We start from the raw sequence: 21,746 nt of genomic DNA, 5'->3' as shown, positions 1-21,746 counted from the left end.
AGATGAATGGATAAAGAAGATGTGGCACATGTATACAATGGAATATTACTCAGCCATAAAAAGGAATGAAATTGTGTTATTTGTAATGAGGTGGATGGTCCTAGTATGTGTCATACAGAGTGAAGTACATTAGGAAGAGAAAAACAAACACTGTATGCTGATACATATATATGGAATTTTAAAAAGTGGCACTGATGAACCTAGTGGCAGGGTAGGAATAAAGATGTAGACGTAGAGAACGGACTTGAGAGCATGGAGGGGAAGGGGAAGCTGGGATGAAGTGAGAGTGTAGCATTGACATATATACACCACCAAATATAAAATGGATGGCTAGTGGGAAGCAGCCGCATAGCACAGGAAGATCAGCTCGGAGCTTTGCGATGACCTAGAGGGATGGGATAGGGAGGGTGGGAGGGAGGCTCAAGAGGAAGGGGATTTGTGGATATATGTATACGTATAGCTGATTTACTTTTTTATACAGCAGAAACTAACACAACATTGTAAAGCATTTATACTCCAATAAAGATGTGGAAAAAAAAGAAATAAGCAGGTTGATAATCAACATATGCAGGTAAAAATTATTGGTAGCCCAGTCAAAGAGGTTATAGTAAGTTTCTCATTGTATTTTACATGAATTATATCTGTTTAAAGATATTATGGAGGAGATTCGTGCATTTGGTGAAAAGCTAGATTATACAGTGTCCAAGGTCCTCTTCTAGTTCTGAAGTTCTTTGATTCTATTCACTTGTGGTCTCTTATTTTATGGATAACTAATGGGATCAGAAACACAGGGTAGAATTAAATCAGTCATTATTATTGCTCCTAAAACACGAGTTTATGAGTCTAGACTCAAAACATAAATTCAATAAAGCTAAAATTCAAATTTAGAAACAACTAATGTGAAAGGACGTAAAGCAGTCAAAAGCACTGACCTTCAAATTTTTGCCTCATAATGGGGTTAGAATCCTTAAAATTTTTTTTTAAATATCTAAATGTCTTCCACAAAGCACTTGAAGGATTAATATCTGTCTTCTTTGATTACTGCCTGATAAAATACTATAACATAATCCTGTAATTTCTGCACCACTTATTTGACATTTCAGCCTTACAGGAACAAACTGTGTTTGAGCCAAACGTATTTTTTATGCATATGTGAAGCTGAGAAATGCAAGAATTTTGATCCCAGGGTACATCAACCTCATGTTCCATCAGTGAGAAATTTTTAAACTGCACAAAGGCAGAGCAACTTGGTGACCTTGTTGTCTGAACATAGAATCATTTCGTCTCTGTGTCATCTGGGCAAATACTGATCTTTTGTCTGCCTCAGTGGCTCAACTACTATATTTAAAAATGGGTTTACCAAACTTTCCATATATATATATATACATATACATATATATATATATACATATACATATATATATATATATATGTATATGTATATATATATATATATTTCCAGAAGAAATGCATAAAATAGAGTGATGTTAATTTAGGTTTCAATTATTTCAACAACTGAAGAGAAACACTGTCACATATTAAGATAATCCTAACAATGTCTTGTTGTCATTAATAAAGAGATGCCTCATTTTGTCAAAGAAATCTTGGTAAATTTTGGTATAAATTCAATTTTACAAATTAACCTGGTCAGGAGACATCATTTCGAAGAAGTTCATTTGGCAAATTCTTATTCTTATTATTATTTTTTGCGGTACGTGGGCCTCTCACTGTTGTGGCCTCTCCCGTTGTGGAGCACAGGCTCCGGACACACAGGCTCAGCGGCCATGGCTCACAGGCCCAGCCCCTCCGCGGCATGTGGGATCTTCCCGGGCCGGGGCACGAACCCGTGTCCCCTGCATCAGCAGGCGGACTCTCAACCACTGCACCACCAGGGAAGCCCTAGTTTTGCTGCGTTTTTAATCATGTTAACAGTTTTATATGTCCTATAAGCAATAGGCCTTATAAAACAGTAAAATATTATTAATAAATGCCTTTACTCTGGCTTAATATAAGTCAGTGAGGATTAAAACATATATGCTATGAATTTAAGACTGCACCATCTGAACTGAATGTAAGTAATGTGATAGTGGACCATTTATGAGCCCCTGTGATCGATCACAGACCTTAAAGGTTTTGGGGCATTTTTCCCAAACCAAATTTCTCTTCTTCTAAGTTATCATTGGTGCAAGGTGTGATGACTTTCAGGCATCAATTAATATAAATTGAAAGCAGGCAAAGTATTAATTAAACATGACACCCTGATTATTTAAACCTTCTATTAAAGTTGATTATTCACAGAGTGTTGATAGCCTGCTCTTCAACAATGACGGATGATATCAAGGTTTACTGACTTCCTTCAAGTCTAGTATTTCCAACTATTCAGAACAGAAGGAATAAATGAAGTGAGAAGAACACTGGAATGAGTCTGATAGACAGACTGACTAATCTCAGACCCCCAAGGTCAAAGTAAAGCAATTCATTTCTTGGCTTTCATCAGCATGAGACATGATTTATCCATCTGAGAGCAGGATTACAAACATTATACATCTCAATGATATGTTCTTTGCACCGTGTAACTTTTTGAACAGTGATAGATTGCACAGTTGCCACAAAATTAATGTCATAAAGCAAAACTCATTATATTTGCAAATAAAAACACTTTGATTTTTAAGAACAAATGTACACATTAGCAATTATTACCACTATACACTTCATTTGGGGGAAAATAACATTTTAAAATTCATATATTCCTTGGGATTCTATCACCTTCATGGTCCAAACTTTGGATATTTGTGCTCCTCAAAATACTATTCTTACTCTAATATTTATTGTTTGTGGAGCCAGTTACCATGCTATAAATAATTATTAAATGAAATACTTTTATATTTCTATAAAACTTCAATGATAATCACTGTGTTTTCAAATAAAAATGTTAAATACCTCCTAAAGGGTAACTACTCCCATAGATCCAAAGCTACTCTTAGAGAAGAAAACAAATTATAAGACCAACCATGGGAACATTTTTTAACATTACAAATGTAATCACAGAACAGGAATTTTGCCCAAATTTTTAGCATTAGTGCTTTACAAGCTTTAAAGAATAGATGAAACTTAAGAATAGAAAGAAGCCACGAGCTAGTTATTTGGATTGCATTAATCTCCCAGTTTCTCTCCCACTTGTTACGACATTAAGGAACTGTTCTGTAAGTCATACTCATAATAGCAGTTCAGAAATTATTCCATAAAGTAATGTTAGCTAATTTGAAAGATTTCCACTGAAATTAAACTATATGTAAAGGGTAGCCAATTGTGATCATGAAACCTTATTCCACATCCTATATATTTTAACTCACATTGCTATTTTCACTGATCTAAATTAATGATCCCTTTTTCTGTCAGGTCACAATTTTAGGGAAATTTTATTGCCTAGGTGGAGGAGGACAGTAAAAAGGGTTGTAATTCCAGCTGATGATTCATTTCACCAGCTGCTGAATGCTGCCCGTTACAGCACACCTGGACACATGCACCCGTGACTGATGGGCAAACACATTTATCTTGGCACGTCACAAAGGAGATGGAATTATAATTATTCTCCCTTGTATCTAAAGGTATTTTGGAGCCGTGTCTCCCTGCAAAATAATACAAATTACACATCTGGACGAGGTCCACATAATTTTACCATCTGTTCTCTATATTCGATCATCAATATTTCCCAAAGCATTCTCTGTGTTTAAAAAATAAGATTTAGTTTTAAAAGACCTGGAAAAATTGTCAACATTTCAGGGAAATGCTATTTTTAAAATTAAGACATTGAATAAATTGCTCAAAACCCTGAATTTCTTTGGTTGATAAATACATAGTACAAATTTAACCTTGACTTTCCATTAAGGGGATTTTGGAGATTTCTCATATTCTGATTTTGAGAAAATAAATGTGTTGTCTGAGTTTTACACAGACTCCTCCATGCAAACATTGAATATCTGAGTACCTAGCATAAAAGAACCAAAAGGTATCGGAGGTCTCTTTCTTCAAGTTGTCTTGGCAGTTACTCATTATCTTGACCTAAAAATCTAGAGATTTGTACTCTCTCCTGAAAAGTTCCTAAGTTTAAGAGTTTAAAATATAATTTTATCATCAAAAAATCTAGAAACAATAAATGCTGGAGAGGGTGTGGAGAAAAGGGAACCCTTTTGCACTGCTGGTGGGAATGTGAAATGGCGCAGCCACTATGGAGAACAGTATGGAGGTTCCTTAAAAAACTACAAATAGAACTACCATATGACCCAGCAATCCCACTACTGGGCATATACCCTGAGAAAACCATAATTCAAAAAGAGTCATGTACCAAAATGTTCATTGCAGCTCTATTTACAATAGCCCAGAGATGAAAACAACCTAAGTGTCCATCAATGGATGAATGGATAAAGAAGATGTGGCACATATATACAATGGAATATTACTCAGCCATAAAAAGAAATGAAATTGAGCTATTTGTAATGAGGTGGATGGACCTAGAGTCTGTCATACAGAGTGAAGTAAGTCAGAAAGAGAAAGACAAATACCATATGCTAACACATATATATGGAATTTAAGAAAAAAAAATGTCATGAAGAACCTAGAGGTAAAACAGGAATAAAGACACAGACCTACTTGAGAATGGACTTGAGGATATGGGGAGGGGAAAGGGTAAGCTGTGACAAAGTGAGAGAGTGGCATGGACATATATACACTACCAAACGTAAAATAGATAGCTAGTGGGAAGCAGCTGCATAGCACAGGGAGATCAGCTCGGTGCTTTGTGACCGCCTGGAGAGGTGGGATAGGGAGGGTGGGAGGGAGGGAGACGCAAGAGGGAAGGGATATGGGAACAGATGTGTATGTATAACTGATTCACTTTGTTATAAAGCAGAAACTAACACACCAATGTAAAGCAATTATACTCCAATAAAGTTATAAAATATATATATATAGATAATTTTAAAATTAAAAGTATTCTAGGAATATTTAATGCAATTTGAAGAATCATGATTTCCAGAAAATGACAATATTTCATCCAGTGTAACCAGTGATAACAATCTTAGTCTTATACAACAGGCTTCAATATGGTGTGAAAATTTTTTTTGCATTTCTTTCAAAAACACTGAAGAAAGAGAATTGCTTAGGATACTGAAATCTAGGAAACACTCTTATGGGAGTAACATTTTACCTTGCTCCTAAAATAAGGATATAATAATAGTAGCAACAACCAGTTATGTAGAGATTAAAAAGTAACAGTCACTAATCTACATACTCATTACCACAACCCAATGAAGTAGGTGCTATTATTATTCTCACTTTTTGAGATGAGGAAATTTCTTTGCAACAGCGGACAACAAACCCCGAATCAATACATCACTGTTCTTTAGTATTTGTATATCTTGATCATGAAGATTATCAATGTGTGAAACTAAGCCTCTTAAATTAAGAAGAAGAAAGAGGGAGAGAGAGAATCCTTGACTGGCATACCTCTATGGCAGAATGCATCAGAAATTCAGATCAAGCTTAATAATGGCATAGTTTGAATATGCTTAATATGCACAATAGTATAATTGGACATATTGAAAACAAGATCTATGCTTAAATTATTAAATAACATTAAATGAGAATATGAACTATCTCCATGCCACTGATGTACAATGTAATAACTGTTACATTATAGATCACATCCACAGACCTGCAGTTTGCCATTCTTTTCATAAGAAATATTCTCTGATATTGGATTTTAGTAATTGGTCTCTTTAAAATGTTTGTAGACTTAAAAAAGACAGTCATGAACCATAGTAATCTCTTTCACACAATGGAGACTCAATAAATACTTTACATAAAATCTAGTAAGAGGAGTCTTTCCTCCTCATTGCCACTTACACACTAATTATTTGCAAAAATAAAAAGGCAGGGCAACCCATTTATCTCTGTAATCAGCGGATTTAGAGTCATAATGTAGTTTATCATTTCAGAGCCATGCTAGAAAGAACTAGTTCTTGGTAAATGTATGTTCTCTACCAAAATTCCAGGTATAAATATGAAAACATTGCTAGAAATTTATCATATTTCTCAATAAAATAAACATTTCACATGTTTATATTACATAGTGATGTGCATAATGGTTAAATCAGAGAGTATGAAACACTATTTGAACCTCATTTACTGGTTTGCCTATTCAAAATTCTGACAACTCTGGTACTTGGCCAGATCTAATCGGCTGCCAATATACTTGCTGCCCGAATTTTAGTCTACATTAATTTGAATTGTCAATCCTTAAGCATGTTCTCTGAAGTCCAGGCTACTTCATACTGACTCACCTTTGTACTTGTTTCCTTTTCTTGGAAGTTTGTCCCTTCCTCTCCCTTCTCTCCCCGCCCCCTTATAATTACCTAAGGAACACCTACTCATCATTTGAGTCTCTATATAAGCGACATCTCCCTAGATAAATATTTTCTCCTTTCGTCTCTGTCAAATGGGGAAAATAATCTACTATGGTACCAATCACACCATGTTAGTTATTTGTTTACACATTTGACTCAATGACTAGACAATGGAATCTTGAATACGTCTTATTCATCATGTCAGATGATGCACAATAGTTGGAACATGGTATAGATATTTCATAAAAGTCAGATGAATTAAATAACTCTAAAATTCTGTCTTTATCTTACACTGTACTACTTAAAATTTCCCTTTTCTGGCTATAGATTATGTGATTTTCCTGTAAAAAGTCAAGTTTTTAGAAAAATCATAAAAATAATTCAGTTTTCAAAGTCCTAGGTTAAAAATAATTCATTCTGAAACATTATATAAATCATCATCAAATCACCTAATCATCAAAAGGATGATTTTTACCAATAACAAAAAGTAAAAGCAGTCGTCCAGCTCCCCAAATTTACAAGTTCCTAGAGTATTCTGCATTTATTTATAGGCTTTCATAACTACTTGTTCATTAATTACATTATTCTCTTTAATTGGATAGCTCTCAAAAAACTCACATGAATTACTAGAAATAATCAACTTTCAGAGTTCACATCTCATAGCACGTTTGTGAGCATCCAAGAGTCCATTTTAAGTTGTATGTATGTTTTTATGAAATGAGTTACCTAAAATATAACTCTATTCTTTTATGCTTTCAGGCTATCGGACAATTTTATATTGGATGTAGAATATACAATAAAGTTATTTACATCTAATTTATGATAAAATCAAGTAAGTTTTACCGCCCAAGAGAATGATGATAGTGAGAAAGCTAATTAGCCTTCATTGAATTCCTTCTTTAGGTCCACTTTTTTAACCATACAACCTTACATTTCATTCCTTATAAATATTTCAGAGTAGTTATGGCTACTTACTTTTCAGGATTTTCCACTTCTTCAGTAACAAAGTTGAGATAAAACCTAAGAAGACATACATGAATTATAAACCATTAATATATTTTATGATCATCACCCAAAGTTTGAAATTTTAAATATTTAAAATCAAACTCAGAATCATAAAAACTTTATAAACAAATAACCTAAGATGAAAATCTCCAGCACCCAAAGCTCTCACAATTCATTTTTCTATTAAGCAGTATTTATGGAGCTCTTTTTTTTTTCTTAACTTTTTCATAGAGGTATAGCACACAAACAGTAAAGTGAACAAATCTTAGTATACAATGATAAATTTTTACATATGTATACACCTATGTAACTGACAAAAGGATCCAAAGGTACAATATTTCTAGCACCCTAGAAGGTCCCCTCAAGGTCCTTTGCAATCATTATCATCTCCTCCACCCTCCTGTAAAGGCAACCACTATTCTGATTCATACCACTATAGATTAGCTTTGTTTGTTTCATTACAATAGACTAATAATATTTGCTTGTATAACAATTATACAATATTTATTCTTTTGTATCTGGCTTTTTTGCTGGACTTTATGTCTGTGGGTCTCATCCATGTTGTTTGTAGTAATTCATCATTCTTTACTGTTGCTTTTCATTGTATGAATGTAACACTATACACTCTACCACTGATGGATATTTGAATCATTTCCAATTTACAGCTATTATGAACATAGATACCATAAATATGCTTGCATATGTTCTTTTGGGGACCATGCAATCATTTCTCTTGGGCATATACTCAGAATACGATCACTGGGTCACAGAGCAGATACATGTTTATAGTCAAACTATTTTCCACCATTTTTGCATTCCTACCAGCAATGTATGAGATTATCACATGTCAGTCACTGGGGAAATAAAAGTAGAAAATCTATAATCTTTCTTGTCAAGGAGCTCATAGTTCATAGAATGGTCCATAGAGTGGTGTGATACAGCACAGAAGGCAATGTTAGAGCATGTCCAGTTACCATGGAAGCCAGGAGTGAGGTCTAAACCAGCCTGGCAGGTCTTGGAAGGTTTTTGAGAGAAGGCATCACCCAAGCTGAGTCTTCAAAAATGCTTGATGTTTAGCCCTGGTCAAGTGGTGTGAGGACATTCCAGGCAGAGTACAGCACATGAGCACGGGGGTGTGGGAAAGTGCTATATGCACAGGGGTGTGAGCAACAGCTCAGTACTCTGTAGCACAAAGCGTGCCCTGGGAGTGAGAACAGAATGTAAGTACAAGATGGCCTTTGGCTTCTGGGAATCCAGCTTTTAGTAGGGGTGATAAAAACTTGAAGGACAATAGAAGCATGGTAATAGCATTTCTTAGTTTTAGGGAATTGGCTTCTGGATATGAACACAGGAGGCACATAGGAAATAAAAATGGGATAAAGGATAATAAATTCTCAATTTGCACTTTTTCCTTTCAATTCACTGTTTTCCAGTATGCATCCCACCCAAATAACCTCAACTATGCCTTATGCATAATAGCAACGGTGAAGTTGCTGTGTGTGTGTGTGTGTGTGTGTGTATGTGTGTATGTGTGCATTTAGGCAGCTAATTTTAGGCCCATTGTTAGTCATTACACCGTAAGTTGATAACTAAAGGGCAGAACACTTTGAATATTTTCCCCAGATCCTGAACACTTTTGTCAGCTCTTACATGACAAGAAGCATTGCAGGCACACAATACTTCACTTTCAAGTCCCATAGGATTACATATATTACCCTAAATTTATTGCCCTAGAGAAATTCAGATTCCTTTCCCTCACTTTATGACATTACTTATCCCATCCAGGCATGTCAATTGCCTTGCATCCTTGACTTCTTTTTCCAATCTAAAGTGACTTCTGGAGACCATTTAAAGCCCTTAAAGTTCTCTTTCAAGGTTCCAAGATGTAAAATTGAGGCAGACTCCTCAAATAAGCACACAGAGATAACTGGATCATGAAGATGGGAGAACTAAGGGATCATAATGAAGAGAACTAGACATACAAAGACCTTTCTACTTCTCCATTTCAGAGGCTTAGAAACTTTCCACAAAGTAAAAAAGTCATATTTTCATTGTATTCCTCTATGCTCTTATTATTCCTTAGAAGATAAAATAGCTATTATATAGGTCCACAGAAGCATGGTTCTATAGGGACAAATTCTCTATCATCTAAAACCAAGAGGCTGGAATATTAGCCCATCAGCCTTTAATATAATTAAGGTATCTCACACCTTAAAACAAAGATGAGAAAACCTGTCTTATTCCACCTTTATTCACAAATAGGCAGTTGATGTTCATGGTTGTAAAACAAAACAAAACAAAACAAAACACAAGACAACAGGCCCAAAATGGAATTGCTTATGTTAAGCTTCCTGTCACCAAACCAAACTGTAATTCACTTAAAGATTCAGATCTCCCAGAAATAGAATCTGAAACCAGTCAATTAGGAATTGCATTATTTAAGCATTCTGCCTGACAGACCCCTGCCATCCCCTAAATGAAAATAACTTTGTAATAACCAAGCTGTTTTATGGCTTAGTATAACTTCCTTGTTCCCACCGCCTTCTGCCTAAAAAAGCCTTCTCTTCTGTACAGCTCCCTGGAGCTCCTTTCTGTCTGCAAGACAGGATGCTGTCAATTCATATCGATTTTTGCTCAAACTCTTAACATTTTAATATGCCTCAGTTTATCTTTTAATAAAGTTCAGGTGTCTAATACTGTAAGGACCATGTTCTAAGTAGAAATATTTGAATATCTGAGAGAAAACAGTAGCACCAAAGGTGATCTAAAAAGTCAGCAGCCAAGGATATTTTTTAATGACTAGAAAGTAAGTTTCTAAAAATAGAGGTTGTAGTTACACCAGGAATGCAAGCAACAATCAATACTTACATCTGGAATATGCACTCTGAGGGATCTGATGTGTTTGTTATAAGCCCAAGGCAGTGGGAAGTACAGGAAGAAAATGAACAAAACGAAAAACCTAAAAAAAAAAAAAAAAAAAAAAAAACCCATGCAAAAACCACACACACACTTAGAAATATTTCCAGGCTTCTCACTTCAAAAATAGCCAGTTCCTTCTAAACAGTTGTTTTAGAACTGGTCTTTTTCCAACAATGTTAAGGCGAGAAAGGAAATATTTATAAAAAAAGAATGCAATTTCAAACATTTTGCCATAGAGAAAAGGAAAAGCCTTGGGACAGGGTGGGAGGTGGGAAGGAGAAAGCTTCTTATTTTCGTCCAAACATTCACTCTTGTGGGAAATACATCTTTATGCTCTCTCAGTCTCCAGCCATGCATCCATAGCCCATCTCCTCAAGTTCTCTAGAGAATGTTCATAAGATCTATTGTTCCAGCTTTCCCATGATTGTGTATAAAAGGCACTGCAAAGCTGGCAGTGCATTCTGATACCCAACTATGTGAATTATTTTGAAAAGAAGCTTATTCTTTAGATTTGATTTGACACAATGCTACAAAATAATCCCAGCAGGTGCTTTAGAAAGACTAAATCCACTGAGGATAGGATTTAAAAGGGAGAAAAAAGACAGACCAAAAAACTATTTTCTATCACACAATTCAAAAAAAAAAAATCCCACCAACCAATATTTAGCTTTGGGTCAGGATATGGGACTGAAATTGATTGAGTTCCCCTGGGCCACAAGGGAGACTGGAGGACATATTTCTCTGAATGCAGACGTTGGCAATAATATAAAAGTTGTTCTGACCCAACTCTGTGACCTGGCTGGGTTAATGATTTCTTTCCCCCTAATCATGTTTCTGTGAAGGAGTTTTCATCACTCTAAAAAGGTCCAGCACTCCTCATAAATCAACAGCTTGCTCTATTCAGATCCAAGGGTTTGGCTGTGTCTTGTTCCTATTCAACACATAGGGGGTGACTTACTAATGGAGCAGGGCCTCCCAGACAACAGGGGTCTTGCTGCGTTAACTTACACCCTGGGTAGTTAACTTCTGAGGACAACAGCTGCTTCTGTCTCATTTGCAGTGCACCCTACACCCTTTTTTTTTTTTTTTATGCAGTATGCGGGCCTTTCACTGTTGTGGCCTCTCCCGTTGCGGAGCACAGGCTCCGGACGCGCAGGCTCAGCGGCCATGGCTCACGGGCCCAGCCGCTCCACGGCATGTGGGATCCTCCTGGACCGGGGCACGACCCGTGTCTCCTGAATCGGCAGGCGGACTCTCAACCACTGCGCCACCAGGGAAGCCCCTACACCCTTTTTTTTTTTCCTTTTTTTTGCATCAGAGATTGTCAGGGCAGCAGCACAGGGAGTGGAGGCTCATTTATGGCACCCAATTTATAATTCCACAACCCAGTCTTATAATTCCATCATGAAAGACAAAAAAAAAAAAACAAAAAACGTCAGAGAGGCAGGATCACATTTGGAAAGTGCCTAAACACCGCCTGCTTTGGGAACTCTTTTAGTCTCCATCTTGTTCCGTTTATATCCAGATATTAACTTTTTCCTCTGGCACTCCAAACCAACAGACTACTTCTTCTACACACAGCTCCCTTTTTCTAAGACTGATGGCCACAGATGAACAAGCAGATGATTTCTACCTATCCACAAAGCAACATTCAGGTAGCAGAACAGCCTGTTGGAGACATACAGTTACTTATCTGCCCCCTACATTAACCATTGGTAACACATAACAGTCCATTTAAAATCCCGGCCTTAATTTCCTACACTATGATTGAACCCTCTAGAATACAAGAAAACCAACAGTTTCCTGTTCTTTAAACTAGGATGTGGACATGAGGATTTGACGGGTAAAAGTATGACCAAATGTTCATGTAAACCCCATTTACACTGTAAACGGAGTATTGAAATATATTTCTAGGCCCAAGATGGAGCCACTCAACCTCCAAACCCCAAGCCACCTCTGGGGTCTATAATTATTTCCTTGTTTCATACTCATTTTCTATTTTTCTTTTCTTTGCTCCTTACTCTTCATCCTATAAAAGCTTCCTGTCCTCCACCCCATTTTGCAGTTCTTTGGACTCATTTATTATCACCTAAATTGTCATTTTTAACCATTTTAACAAGAGTAATGTTTGGGGTTCAGCATCAACAAAACTAAAGATTAAGATAATAAGATCATTCAAAATGAAAAGTCTTTATACTTGGAGAAATCTACCAGCCCTCAAAAGCTTACAGAAGTGGAGAAGTTTTGCTCTACATAAAGCAGGTAACCTGAATATTCAGCACTTATAGTAGGGGAGTGAATTGGATAGAAGAATACTGTTAAGATTCCGTGGGAACAGATGCATGGTACTCACAGGCAAAAGAAACTTCATTCAATAGAATTAATCAAATCTCCCTCGTGACAATCTCCACATTCCGCATTCCTGATTGAATACCGCCAAGCCCCCAACACTTGGCTCTAGCTGAAAGCTTCTGTCATCTCCCCACTTGCTCTGGTGTCTCTTGGTGACCCTCCCAGGGCTTGGCTGGTGCCCCAGGGTGCCAGAGCTGTGATCAGGCTGAATAGCCATAGAATAGATGATTCTGCTGCTAACCCTGGGAGCACAATTGCGTTCTATTTTTTGTTCAGCACCACGTTGTGCTTTGGACAAAAATAAAAAGACTTCAAAAATACTAAGAGTAATGCTTACACGCAATGGCTATCAAAATATTTCGAGAGTACACAAACATTTTACACTAGACTTTTTAGAGCTACAATCTTCTAAGAACTTCAAACATTTTGCTTCAAATACCATATTAAAATTTTTAGTTCCTGTACTCTCCTAATTCTCCTCTAGTGCTCTATTTCCATAATTCAGTGAGATTAACAGGGAAAAAATATTTTTATATTCCATGCATTAGCTGGAATTTAAGATGCTAAAAACAAAAGAAACAAAAGGAAATTGTATTTGTATTTGAAATGAATTCACATAATTTTTGAGCTAGTGTAGTTCATTATTTTTAGACTCATAGAACATTCTCACAGCAACTGTACAACTATTAGCTCTATAAATAATAAAGAAGAACTATTGCTAGTAATTATTCCAAAACAATGAAATTTAATTACATTATAATTATTTTGATGTTTAAGTAGTATTTTTCTCCCTAATGGGATTTCATGCAGTAGTCGCTTCAACTAAACCTTATTAGATCAGTAAAATTTAATTAGGAAAAAAATCCCACTCCTGGCCATGATTATTGTTATTCAAGTTCCTGAATAAAGCAAGACATAAATACAAAGCTTTAATGCTTCAACCAGAATGGCATCACAGTTGGACAGGGATTTAGGAAATGTACTTGTGGCACAGTGATTTTATTCATCCTTCCTGCATTTTTTTGTTTTCAAGTGTTGAGGAAATTTTAAGGAATTTGTAAGGTCCTTTAAAATGTAACAGATTATCTAGTACACCTGATTTCACTACCCCGTTTTCTCCTCCCTGCCTTTAGAGTACCATTTTACCTCCTGGGAACATCTTACTTATTTCTGTAACTGAATTATTTCCTTCTCATGGGAAGGTGGAGTAAATCAATTAATCACTATTGGGTACACCTCTATAGCTTCTGCTGGGAGGCTTTCTGACAAAGTATCAATACTAATCTTTAATTTCTTGTGGCGCTCTTATGCCCTTATTGATCCATACTTATAAGTGATTTGTACTGGTTCTCAAGACCCAGCATTTGTTTCTTTTTTACATTATCAGGTTAAATCCGGTAGTTGCCTTGACTGGAAACCTCAGTGATGTTTGTGTTAAGTTGTGTGCACGGTAATTGGCCTGGTGAAGGGAGCCACATCATCTTTCTCACTTCAAGTAAAGCATGTCACACGGATTATGCCTGTTCACATTTGCCTAGCACCTTGCTTGGCACTTAAAGTACCTGAAGGAATTAATGAACCATCCAAATCACCAGTTGATAGCGATATCAACTTACCAGCCAGCATATGCATACATTCCATAATAAAAAGCCAGTGGCAATCCCATAATACTTGCATCTCTTCCTGAAAAGGCATCTTTAAAGTGTTGTGTTTGCCCTACAATAAGAATAGAAAGATTTAGGACTTTTCAAAGAAGTGGTTATTATTCATTCTTTAACCATAAACATGAATGGGGGGGAGGGGGGTTGGGAATGAACTATACAGTTTCAGGTCTAGATTTCTTACTCTCTGCTCATTCCCAACTTTATTAATGCTGTATCCATTCTACAGAAGGAGTCCCAAAAGTATACTGATTGCCACTAACACTACCTCACATTTATTTTAATAAAATCATGGCAAAGAGGAAAATGGCATTTCAAAAACAATCTCTTTTTTAAGCATGCCTCTACTCGTAACAGAGTTTGACCAGGAAAGAAGACTAAAGGATCGTCTGTAAACTATAGTTTTTAGGAGTGTGATATAATTCTTAAAAATGATGATAATGTAATGTTTGGGAAGAAATATTCAAGGGTCTATCTTCAATGAGGAGGCATGAAAGCCAAGAACCACCTTCTCACATCATTTAACTTACTTTCTGCTTTCTCCCTATAGTTCATTAGATACCAACAGGGGTTGGAAAACCCTGTGGAACAAATCTGCTCTGCACCCCCAAGCTTCTTTTGTAAAGAAAGATTTATTGGAGCACAGTTATGTTCATTTATTTACCTATGACTGATACTATCAGTCTATGGCTAATTTCACTCTCCAGCAGAGCTGATAGTTGTGGCAGAGACCACATGGTGCACAAAGTTGGAAACATTTATTATCCGCCCATTTACAGAGAAAGTCTGCAGACACTTTCCTAGAGAATGGCATGGTTTCCTTCTAGAAACACAAAAGAAACTATACTGAACTCTAAAATAAATAGGTTTAAACAAATTTTTGCATCAACATGTGAACTGGGCACTTTTATTTTTATTTTTTATAAATTTATTTATTTATTTTTGGCTGCGTTGGGTCTTCACTGCTGCACGCAGCCTTTCTCTAGTTGTGGCCAGCAGGGGCTACTTTTTATTGCGGTGCCTGGGCTTCTCATTGTGGTGGCTTCTCTTGTTGCGGAGCACGGATTCTAGGTGCACGGTCTTCAGTTGCTGTGGCATGCGGGCTCAGTAGTTGTGGCATGCGGGCTTAGGTGCTCCACTGCATATGGGATATTCCTGGAGCAGGGCTCGAACCCATGTCCCCTGCATTGGCAGGCGGATTCTTAACCACTGTGCCACCAGGGAAGCCCTGGACTGAGCACTTTTAGGCATAACAGTTTTCTCTACTTTGTAAATCATAATGGGACATTTCCTGTATATCTTTTGGATAATTAAAAAATAGAAATTCAGATTTACTTTAGTCAATCAGTATTCAAAGTTAAGCATGAAAAGTCTCTATTTCCCAAAGAAAATAGCAAATGAGATGATCTAAATGGGAAATGTGACTTGTTTCAAAACTGGCCTTCCCGTAAGAAAATAAAAGGTGGATGGGAGGTAGATGATATACATAAGACCCTTTCTCTCTTCACTCAAATCTCAGTTTTTGCCTGCATTGTCCAGACAACAACACATGTATCAACATAACGTGCAAGTTTTTAGACCCAAATTGGAGAATATTGAGTTATCCACTAAATGACTTTCCCCTCAAAGCATCCAATTCCCAAATATAGTTCATTTTTTAAAATGATACTGTCAATTCAAAAATACCTGTTTTACAGAAACATCTCTTGTCCTCATAGAAGGAAAATATAAATACTGGAAACCCTGTAAAAACATATGTTGCATATTGCTTTACCATGATCTGTAGTCTACTTGGCCTTACGGGACAATATTCCTAAGAGTGCAGCACTGAATAATCAATAAAAGATATCAAACTTTGCAAAGACTGAATCCCAAGCACAGATCCTAAAAAGGGCCATTTTGAGAGCATTACGAAAGAGAGGTGTTTCTAAGTTTCAGGAATATTTTGGCTGCATAACAGAGGTCTCACAAAGATGAAAGTAATTATATTCAAAGGAAAGTTTAACAAATCCTCATAAGAGAATACAGAACATACAGCTAGTTTCTGGATCTCATTAGTTTAGAATAACTGCACAATCTGTATAAGTAAAATTTTTCTCTTCTTGAAGTTTCATATTAATGTGAGAAATATGTGATAAGTTAGAGACAAAGAGAATCACTGTTTTATAGTAATAGAGTAAATAAATCTGCTAAGAATACTCTCCAAAATATTTAATTTACTTTAAATGTAGTAAAATTCTCAGGTCACTTCTCTGTTAAGTGAGATATAAGGAAACATGGTCACATTAAGCACTGATATTGAAACTGAGCAGGACCCTGTGGGGCCTTCCTGGGGACAGACCACTCCCCATGCCCCCTGCCTCTTGTTTGTAGAAAAGCTTTAACCTTCTAGGCCTTCCCTGAGTTCCAAAGAGCAATTTTAATCAGAGAAGTGAGAAAATGCAGAAACAAAGGAAAGCAGTCAAACAAGACAAAACAAAATAGTAATAGTTTAGCCGTAAAACAAACTCAAGGTCTTTTAGTTACTCCTCAAGGGCTATAGATAACATCCTGAGTCATACCCTTGAGTTGTTTTCCAGATACTAAAACCCCCACCAGGTGGAAGAAGCTAACTGCATGATCACCACAATCTTGTGGCCCCCAAACTGGCTGCCACCTGAGGATCGATAATGCTGACCTCTGTGACCTTACCTGTTACCTCCTCATCAACCAATCAGAGAATGGTGCATGAGCTGATCATGCACCCTGTGACCCTCTCCCCCACACTGTCTTTAAAAAGCCTTTCCTGAAAGCCATCCGGAGGTTCAGGTCTTTTGAGTATGAGCTGCCCATTCTCCTTGCTTGGCCCTGCAATAAACACTGTACTTTCCTTCACCACAACTCGGTGTCAGTAGATTGGCTTTGCTGTGCATCGGGCAGGCAGACCTAAGTTTGGTTCAGTAACAATATCATAAGTATTAAAGGATCATTCTATTGTAATGTCAAAAAACAAATCTAAACAATCTATCATGACTTTTGCTCTCAAGGAATTTGCAATACACTACCATTTGGGCAACCTCACCTCACATCACACACATATATAAATAAGTGGTAAAAACTGACTACAGTCTTACATTACATCAAAAAGAAAAAAGAAAAGAAAAAAGTCTTTGTTTTAAAGGATAGTATATCATCTTTTGGAACCTAAACTAGAACAAAAGAAGGGTCCATGACCCAGAGTTTCTGCACTTTCCAAAAATGGAAGAAATTCCTTACAGAAGTCTAAAGAGTTAGCCCAGAAAAGGAAAGCAGCAGCAAAACAGATTATTTTCCCTACATTTCTGATGGGTCAAATAAAATATGGGCAGGCCAGCTCTGTGGAGGCCAAGGTGAACTAGAAGAGTGAGCTCACATCTTCCCTTCAGTGTAAGCTATAGTGTTAAACATTTTCATTGTGTTTACGTTGGCTGAGGTTGCTGGACGAGGTTGCTGGACTTGATGCAAACATTTAGCCAGGAGAGCTCTAAGCTCTCCCACAAGGCTTATTAAATGGACAGCAGCAGCTCCTTTTCCCCAGCTACAGAATAACGGATCGTTCCACTTTTATTACTGTTTAATGCCTCTACCATCAGCAATTATTTTTTTGCTTAATTTTGGCATTTCCTTTTGTCTTGTGTAATTCTTCTCTTGCCACTTCATTAAATTTCTCTATAAATTCCCTTTCTTGGAACAGACAATATCAATGTAAACATTAAATACTTAACATGCCCAAGTTATATGTCACTCCTTTACAATTTCATCTCAGTTTCCTACTTATTTCCTACCATTGTGCCCATTGTTAGTTAAATAACTCACCTGGACCTCCTTCTCATCCAACAACTTCCCCTGAATCCAAGCAATTGCCTGTGCCTTCTTACCTAGAACAACTGAAACTATAAATGACATCACTCTCAACCATCTCATCTTTTCTTATTTAATAGTCAAGTCTATAAGGCAAATACTCCCAGAAAATGGTGTTACATTTCCACAGAAATGCAGATTTTACATTAAAAATAATGTAACAATAAAAGTTACATTTTTACAGCTATCTTTATTGTCAGATAATATTTGCCTTTTTGCGAACGCTATTCCCATATCTGACTCTCCTTCTGTCAAGAATCTATTCTCAAGGTAAAAGGAATAATAACCGTAAAAGAATTATTCATCATTTTTCATTATTTTCCAGATATCTTTTTCCCTCTAATCTTTAATACTGTGGTTGAACTACTTTAAAGTAAAAATAAGAAAACATCTTTATCTGTAGTTAAAACTAATGGCTTATTTTTCTTTCCCCCTTTGTGTTTTCACTACAAATAGTTTAGACCAAGAGAAAATTCACTGATGCCTTATTTTGTTGCTTGGCCCAGTCTTAACCCTCTTGTTGCCATTCAGCTGTAAATACCAACTCAACCCCCAATGCTGCAGGCTTTCAAATCAATTAGATGACACTACAGAGTCTAAGTTCCATGAGCAGAGAGTCTAATTAAGGGATTCTGCTAGTACAAGCGAAAGTTAGAGTTAGAAGAGACCAAAAGCAGAAACGTATTTTAAAAAGCATTTACTTTTCAGTCCCTACCTTTAATTAGCTGCATCACTCCAGGGACTATAATTATCAGAATTGCTGTGAGCTTGCAAAAGGTTAGGAAAATCTGGATCCGGGCGCTCCAGCTGACACTCATGCTATTTAGGACCATCACCACAGCTGCAAACAAATAGATGAAGTTAGAAAAGGTGAATCATCATTGGTATGAAGATGTCTTAGGTTGTGGCTCTTCAAAGTGCCATCCATGAGCCAGCAGTGTTGCCATTACCTGGAAGCAGTTGAGAAATGCTTAATCTCAGGCACCACACCAGACCTGAGGACTACAAATCTGTATCTCAGCAAGATCTCTAGGTGATTTTTATGCACACTGAAGTTTCAGAGGCTTGGATGAAACCTATGAACAGTAAGAAGTTGTCTCTTGTTCTTTCTATATGTCAATAAGAGTGGACAAATACTGTAGGGCCCTAATAATCATATAAAAATACCTTCTAAGCAAATCCCGAAGTCATCACAGGCAATGAGATTGTTGAATGTGACTCTTCAGCTTCATACAGCAGGCAGCTCTTTCCTCGTTCAATGATTGATCTTGTGCATAGTCACCTGCCAGCCGGGCATCACACTCAAGAAGGGGCAAAGTGTGAGCTGGGACATGATTCTTCACCTTCAGGACTAGCTTTAGACAGCACTTTTTGCATTTCCTTTTCACTTTCCAATCAGCACAGTCAGGAGTGACTTTCAACCTACCCTAAATGTATAGGCTTCCCAGATATGTTTTGGAACTTGAAAAAAGGTTACAAGGGATGAATCCAAAAGAGTTCCTAGATGCACATTGGGTCTGAAGCCAGCAAAATTTCCCTTTTTTGGTGACACTGTCCACAGTGTCCCGAGTAGTATTCAACTATTCACTCTCCCCGCACTGTGGACCATGAGAACCTTGAGGGCAGAACAAGCATTATTCATCTCTGTCTTGCTAGTATCCAGCTTTATCCCTGGCCCAGGAAGATCATCAACATGGTTTTGTTGAATCAATGAATGAGCTGGATCCTCAGTTTTAAAAAACCAACTTCAGCCAAAGAGGAATAAAGTGAATGGCGATATTCTCAAACCGTGCCTCCTGTACTCTGCTGGAGTGACTTATTCTAGACAGTGGATTTCAACTTTACGCTCTTTCTAAAACCTTATGCTTAGTGTTACTTGCTCCCTCCTCCACTGCCCAAAAAGCTACTTCATACCTGATATTTGTAGTTATTATCTATAAGTTTTATGTTTAAAAAGGTGTATTCTCCCTAAACAAATAACAAAAATGTATGAAAATACTTCTTGGAGGATAAAACCAAACACAGAATTCTTACAGTTCAGGTTGCAATAGGAAGCTTTCCATATGTACAATAATGAGTGATCTTCATAGTTCTAATTGCCTGATACAATCATTAGCTCATTTCAGAATTTAAGAATTGGAGCAAATGTATCAACACAATGTATAATAGCAAAATTTTTAAAATAACCTAGCCCCCTAAAGGAAGGCTAATTAAGGTATACCTTTATTTTTATTTATTTATTTATTTTGTGGTACGCGGGCCTCTCACTGTTGTGGCCTCTCCCGTTGCGGAGCACAGGCTCCGGACGTGCAGGCTCAGCGGCCATGGCTCCCTGGCCCAGCCGCTCCGCGGCATGTGGGATCTTCCCGGACCGGGGCACGAACCCGTGTCCCCTGCATCGGCAGGCGGACTCTCAACCACTGCGCCACCAGGGAAGCCCAAGGTATACCTTTTTAAGGGTTTACTATGCAGCCATTTAAAATCATGATGCAGTTAAATATTTATTACACGAAAGATTGTACATGACGTTTTACTGACCAATACAGCAAATTACAGAGAGATGGGTAGATGATAAATTGATAGGTAGATAGAAAGATAGATAAAGACACAAAGACAGAGAGAAAGGAATGGAAAAATTCTGAATGAGTGTTTACCAAAACATTAACAGAAGGTATCTATAGATGATAGAATATTGAACAATTTTCAAGTTTAAAAATTTATTTTTCTACATGATTTAAAATAATTTTTATAATGAACATGAAGTATTAAATAAAAATCAATAAAAGCAATTTTCATTTTTGAAAACAACTCAAAGATGGGAAGAATAAGGGACCATGAAAAGTTAGATAGGAGGTTACTAATGAAGAAATGTTTCAAAGGAATAATGATGAGAATGATTAGAAAGGCTGGAGCCCTGAATAAGCTACAGGGGAAGCTAAGAGAAATATTTTATCTATGTTTGAAGCTGGAAACATGAAGAAATAGACAGGTCCATTGTTAATCACCAAGTGCATTATTTTATCAGTGAAAAGATAAAAAATAATTATTTTTCTCTCCCCTATACAAAGCACTTATATATTGAAAATAATTTAATGCAACTCTGTGCTCATCTTCATTATCCAGTGATTCTTTTCCTTTTTCTATGTAAATTACTCTGTGATAAATGAGTCATGATAAGAAAGGGATTATTTTTTTAGTTAAGGAGATTCAGCACTGATCTGATAATAATTGGGTGCATGTTCCCACCACCAACAAAAGAGCACTGTTTTCTTTTATCTAGAGCTCCTACAACCCCAAAGTATTTTTGAGAGTATTTTTGGGAGTATTTTTGAGAGTACTCCACAATAGAAAAGAGCTGTTGTATGGAGAGGAGGGGAGAAAAACGAGGAAGGAGAAAAGGGAATAGAGGGCGGGAGGACAGGAAGGAAGAAAAAGAAGAAAGGGAGGGAGGGAAGAAGGGGGAGGGAAAAGAGAGAGGCCTTCTCATATTTAGAACCTCTAGATATTTGGGAAGAGGAAAGAAGGT

The 21,746-nt window shown here is 36.9% G+C and overlaps 1 protein-coding gene across 1 annotated transcript in view; it reads right to left on the bottom strand.

The window, feature by feature from the left end:
* Window positions 1-21,746, bottom strand: part of SLC7A11 (solute carrier family 7 member 11) — a gene marked incomplete at its 3' end in the record, with an annotated part of 85,425 nt that overhangs the window by 50,776 nt on the left and 12,903 nt on the right. The window contains exons 4-6 of the mRNA XM_079712964.1: window positions 18,936-19,061; window positions 14,297-14,396; window positions 7,380-7,424 (exon numbers count right to left, since the gene is read on the bottom strand). Coding sequence (XP_079569090.1) covers window positions 7,380-7,424; window positions 14,297-14,396; window positions 18,936-19,061 — 271 coding nt within the window. The remainder of the gene's footprint in view (window positions 1-7,379; window positions 7,425-14,296; window positions 14,397-18,935; window positions 19,062-21,746) is intronic.

The sequence above is a fragment of the Hyperoodon ampullatus genome (genome assembly GCF_949752795.1).
Source record: "Hyperoodon ampullatus genome assembly, chromosome: 1".
Taxonomy (NCBI): domain Eukaryota; kingdom Metazoa; phylum Chordata; class Mammalia; order Artiodactyla; family Ziphiidae; genus Hyperoodon; species Hyperoodon ampullatus.
Note: the sequence above shows the minus strand (reverse complement) of the source record. Positions and strands in the feature narration are given on the sequence as shown.